The sequence below is a fragment of the Dendropsophus ebraccatus genome, chromosome 7 (genome assembly GCF_027789765.1).
Source record: "Dendropsophus ebraccatus isolate aDenEbr1 chromosome 7, aDenEbr1.pat, whole genome shotgun sequence".
Taxonomy (NCBI): Eukaryota; Metazoa; Chordata; class Amphibia; order Anura; family Hylidae; genus Dendropsophus; species Dendropsophus ebraccatus.
This window is the reverse complement of record NC_091460.1, coordinates 106,863,213-106,869,212: the sequence shown is the minus strand read 5'-3', so window position 1 is coordinate 106,869,212 and position 6,000 is coordinate 106,863,213. Positions and strand designations below refer to the sequence as shown.

The window sequence follows — 6,000 nt, the reverse complement described above, 5'->3', positions numbered from 1 at the left end:
GAAGCAGCCAGATAAATCCTGGTAAACTGTACAATTGAGCCTGCTTAACTGCTTAACTTCACGGTGTATGCTATAGAGAGGATTAAGGAACCTAACCCAAGGCAACCTCCAATTTCCTTACAATCTCAAAAAACTCACAACACCCCACACAGCCATCCCATAAGTGTGGCTAAGGATAACAGATTAATAGATATTTTGTTTACAGTGTAAAGCAGAAGCAGATTGAGCCAGCGATGGGCAGATACCACATGAGGTGTGCACTTGGAAGGTGGCTCTGAGGTGCAATGCATGCTGGAAAATGTAGTTTCCTGGCTGGCACAATCTTGGATATAGACAGGCTTTAAGAAAAATTTAAACTCAGGAATAGTGGCAGCTAGAAAGACCAGAGATCGCTCAAAATATTGCCCCCCCCCCCCCCTCCCTCCCTAGGTTTCGGAGCTTTTCATTTTTTTGCTCTTGATGAAATACAAAGGAAAGTATATAGCTGTATGGCTGATTTAAAGGGGTTAGCTGAAAGAAAACATTAAAGGATCCCACTGCCTATACTGAACCCAGCAGCTATATATTTTGCTCACTAATATATACACTTTGATAACAATGCTGTATCTATAATTATTTGTTGTGGGCACACGTATATAAAAATGTTAAAATGTCTGCTTTTTGTGGAGAACAAGAAACCACATTTACACAGATATGAATTCCTTATCTGAATAAAGAGATTTTGAAGTGTGTGTGTGTGTGTGTGTAAATTAGAAACTTTCTTCATTTGACTATGAACATTTTTTCCTTATTTCTATGTCTCTGAGACATGTAGTGTCCCAGAGCGCAACCCCTTTGGCTGGGCTGAGGATGGCACCTGTCCACAAGCAGTTTATTGTCTATTCTAGGAGGTAACATGTCTTATGTTTCACTGTTATGTGTATTTCACTGTACCTTGTAACTGGCAGGCAGAGATGGGTTACATGCTTTTCACTGCACACCACACAACAGTGACACCTACTGTCCTTAGTGGGAACTGCTCTAGGTAGTGTAGAGATAGTGTATTAATCCCATAGGAAGTTGCTAGAAGGGGGAGGAGCAGTCTCCTCATACAACCTAGCTGTGACAGGAAGTAGTGTTCAGTTCAGTGTGTGTTCAGCCCAGTCAGTGTGCAGCCACTGGCAAGTCAGTGTGTACAGCCACTGTACAGTGCAGCCAGTGGTTGTTCTGTGAGGCGGCCAGTCCAGCCTGCCTGTTACTAAAGAAGGGGAAGGAGATAAAGGAGGAGAAACTGAACCAAAGGAGAGTTCTTCAGAAGTATTTACAGAGATACAAGGTATCTCTCTACAGTCATTGGGAATCCTAAGGGCAGAACCCCTAAGCCAAAGGACTTGAGCATACTGGGTAGCAGAGATAACTGAGGCCTCTGTACCCATCTTCCTAAATTCGGGGGGGGGGGGGGGGGTAAGATTGACTAGGACCCCTGGATACCTCTGGGACCCGAAAGTTGTGGCCTAAGGCCCGGCCTAGTAACCTAAGCAGGAAGCTCCCTAGCAGACAGGGAGGGTAGAGACAGACACAAGCACCATTGGGGAAGAGGTCCACAGGATCACAGTGCCCACCAGCGTCCCACACGTACTGACAGACCAGAATCTGAGGCTGATTATCTCTCCACACACCACTAGACTCTCCACCAGCGCAGTAACTCAGTCAAAGCCGCCAGTATTAACTGCTGTATACCCAAGGACTGTATACCACCTGCACGTCTACCAGGAAAGGAGTTATTATTACACTGCCTCCCTCCTTGTCTCCCTTTTGTCCTGGCTATCTGCACCACACCACCATCAAGGGCCATTGTACCGGACAGCAGTATTTGGGGTTGGCCCCGGGGGAAACTACAGGTCCACATTATTAACCACCTTACACACAGGTGCAGCCCCCCTTCCAGGAACTTCTGCAGTAGCCCACAGAAGAGAGAGAGATACCCGGGAAGTGCCAGAGAGTCCCCTTGTACCTGCAGAAGCCCTCGTGCCCACCTGTGACCGTGACAAGTTCCAGCCATCCTGCAGGTATAGCACACTCTCCATCTGCAGCCCTCAGTGCATCCCCTCACAGAGGAGCTCAGCGCCACACTCAGGAGAGACTACTACCACCATCATCCTCTCCTCATTCCCCTCCCTCTCTTCCACGAGTACCCCGACACACTGCAGACATATTAACAATAGATTTTCTGATGGTAAAACAGCGAAAGGGTTGAAATTCAAAACATGTGGACAGGAAAAAAAAAAAGGATCTTTTATTATCATTTCCTGGTTTAGTGAATACAAAAACAAACAAACAAAAAGAAACAATAGTACACAATAGGAAGGAAATTTACCAAGTGTAGCTGATGCTGGTTTCAGTAAATTCTCTGCCATCAACCATATTGGCATATTTATTAAGGGGCGCTAGACCCTTAAAAATCTGATTATATGCAAATCAGGCCATGGGCCCCACATGGAAATCTATACCAGCTCCGAACTACTATGATTATGGCAGGTCACTGATGGAACCAGGGCTGCCACCAGGTAAGTATTGCTGGAACTGCTCTAAGGGGTCTGAGCCAGGTGACAAACAGATAGGGGTCTGATTCTGCTGGCAATACAGTATATTGGTTGGCAAAAGTGTGTGTGTGTGTGTGTGTGTGTATGTATGCGTACTCTCTATATACAATTTGTTTATGTACAGTATTGTGGACAATATATATTTTATGTATGTAAAGAATGTATTTATGTATTTACAGTATGTGTTTGATTATTCATATTTATACAGTATATGTGCTTATGATGCATAATATGCAGTACAGTATCCAGAGGACATCATCTTCTTTTCGCAAAAGTTGTGTCATTTTATTCCACCATAATGCACTAATATATATAAATATACAATTTTGTGTGACAAAAAGGTGATGTCAGGTGCTGGTCACTCTAAAAGATCAAGTACATGTGATAAACTTCTTTACTGTCAACAAACAGAAGTGTTTTGGGACTGTAGTGGTTTTGTCGTAGCTGTCTTTTTGCACATAAAACGGCTAATGCTACCCCCTCCTCTTATTACCCCAGTACCCACAGGAGTACTGAGAAGAGCTGTGTACTTGCAGATATGGACTGTCAAAAATAATGGTCAGTGTCCGGGCTGGCATTATTACGCTGACAAATGACTCTCCCTACTCTGGTGTTGTCAGGCTATTACTACTTTGTGTGTGTCTGGCTGGTTATGGAAAATAGGGGGGGCCCCAAAGTGACTGATCATAGAGGACATCATCTGTGAGTCATGGCATGTAACTGTGTACTGCTTACACTGTTGGAATATATATTTAAATTATTCACCTCAAAATGCTTGTTTTGGGTTATGTTCAGCCATGAGCGAACCTCGAGCACACTCGGGTTTGTTCAAACCCGAAAGCTCTGCATTTGATTATCAGTGGCTAAAGAAGTTGGATGCAGCCCTAGGGAGTCCTGGAAAACATGGATACAGTCATAGGCCATAGGCTGTATCCATGTTTTCCAGTACTTCTTAGGACTGTGCTCGAAGCTCACTCATCTCTATCAGCCATGATGAAAGGTAAAGAGGGACACATCTGTGCATGTACCATTATAAACACAATTATATGAAAGAATTAAAAATGAAAATATAACACAAATGGCAACTTACCTGTCTCCCGTCAATGGCATAATTGTTGTTGCTTGTGTTGAGAATACAATGAATGACAACCTCATTCGTGGACTAAAAAGAAAATATAAAATGGGAGATTTTGAGGATAGTAAATGATGTATTCTTTATATTAGTATGCTTGATAATGTGTTATTTGGATGAGCATAAGACACATTGAATAATTATTATTTGTTATATACATGACTTTGCCTTCTTCATGTAAAAATAGCAGATATAATTAAGACATTAAAATTATAAATATGCTTGGTCAGCAAATCTGAGGATAGTAAATGATGTATTCTTTATATTAGTATGCTTGATAATGTGTTATTTTGATGAGCATAAGACACATTGAATAATTATTATTTGTTATATACATGACTTTGCCTTCTTCATGTAAAAATAGCAGATATAATTCAGACATAAAATTATAAATATGCTTGGTCAGCAAATCTGCACCGAATATAACCACTATGCTTTGTGATATTTCTACAATATACAGTACATATTAGGAGCGAGAACTGAATTAGCTGAGAATATTATTGAAATGGTAAAACCCAATTAATGGTTATCCCCAGCCAATACGTGCTGAATCTAATAATGGCCCGAAGATTAAGGGTCCTATTCCACGAGCAGGGCCCGATCAACTATATAAACGAGCAGATCGGCGCTCGTTTACTGGGCCAATTCCACGGCCCAAGAATCGTTTAGCAAGGGCTGCAGGGACATCGTTACCGATGTCCTTGCAGCCCTTGTTTTATACATTACCTCTCCAGGCGCAGGTCTTCTCCTTCTCTCGGTCCCGCACCGCAGCAGCTTCGGTGCAGCCTGACTGAGCTGTCAGACCGCTCAATCAATAACTGGCCACGGCGTTCCTGGCCAGTGATTGGTTGAGAGGTGTGTCAGACAGGCCGCTCCGAAGCTGCTGTGGCGTGGGACCGGGAGAAGGAGAAGACCTGCGCCTGGACAGGTAATGCATGGTGCTTGGGAGATCGTCGGTCGCCCGCCGCGCACCGCTATTCCACGTAGCGATTCCACGTAACGATTCGGACGATTATCGCTCCGTGGAATAGGCCCCTAAGTCCTGGAGCTTTGTTTTCTTATGAGAACTAATAAAATATATTTGACCATCAATGACCCGCAATAAACCAATATGATTATGCAAGAATCAAGAGGTAAAAGGATATCTAGTAGAGATAAGTAAACCATGAGCAGGTGGCATTTGCTTACTGATAGCTGAAGAAGTTGTATGCAGCCCTAAGGCTACCTGTAAAACATGGATACAGTCATAAGCTATAGGCTATATGCATGTTTGCCTGGACTCCCTAGGACTGCATCCAACTTCGGTAATCAAATGCTGCACACTCAGGATTGGAGGAACCCGAGCATAATCGAGATTCTCTCATCTATAATACTTATCTCCGATATATTATTTATTTCCAATTTAGTTAGTTAGTAATGTGTCCTCTTTGAAAACAGGAGAAATCTCAGTCTTTAATTTATGACCGGTTCCCTGTTTATAGTCCATTCCTGGCTTTGGCTTCAAACTCCCTGCTACTAATTATATTGTCAGATAATCTGTCTGTGTAAACACACCATTAGGCTATGATGTCCCGTCCCGGCAAGTGATTAGTTAAGCGGCCTGTCACATTGGAGACCGGCTAAGAATTTCAAGCAGGCAGAAGTGAGAAGGACATCAGGGAGTGTGGAGAGGGCAAGGGCGGCACAGATATCTATTGCCCTTGCTGCACATTTCTCAAGCCATGTAATAGGCTCAGTAAGCAAGTGCCTACCTAGCAGATCAGCGCTCACTTAAAGGGAACCTGTCACCCCCCCGTGCTGGGGTGACAGGCTCCCGACCCCCCGTTAGAGCCCCCTATACTCACCTAATCCCGCCGGGTCCCGCTTCTGGATCCAGTCGGGTGACGGAGATATCCAATGAGTCCAACGCTCATAGAGAATGACGAAGTGCTGGACTCTCCTGTCATTCTCTATGGGTGTTGGACTCATCTCTCAGCGCGCGCGCCGGGCTGCAGCGGCTGAGATCTTCATGACCCGACCACCTCCAGAAGCGGGACCCGGCGGGATTAGGTGAGTATAGGGGGCTCTAATGGGGGGTCGGGAGCCTGTCACCCCGGCACGGGGGGTGACAGGTTCCCTTTAAGGCCATATTCCATGGAACGATTATCGTACGTATTCGGCCGATATTGGCCACTACGGACGACAATCATCCCGTGGAATAGAGTGCAATGATCAGCCGACATCGTTCATGTTGGCTGATCGTTGCAGTCGCTCGATTTTCAACATGTTGAATAGGAGCATCGGCAG

The 6,000-nt window shown here is 44.4% G+C and overlaps 1 protein-coding gene across 2 annotated transcripts in view; it reads right to left on the bottom strand.

The window, feature by feature from the left end:
- The window catches only part of ANTXR2 (ANTXR cell adhesion molecule 2), a 156,341-nt gene that overhangs the window by 128,956 nt on the left and 21,385 nt on the right, over positions 1–6,000 (bottom strand). For both annotated transcript variants that reach the window (XM_069978101.1, XM_069978100.1), the window contains exon 4: positions 3,673–3,744. In XM_069978101.1, the coding sequence (XP_069834202.1) occupies positions 3,673–3,744 (72 nt within the window). The remainder of the gene's footprint in view (positions 1–3,672; positions 3,745–6,000) is intronic.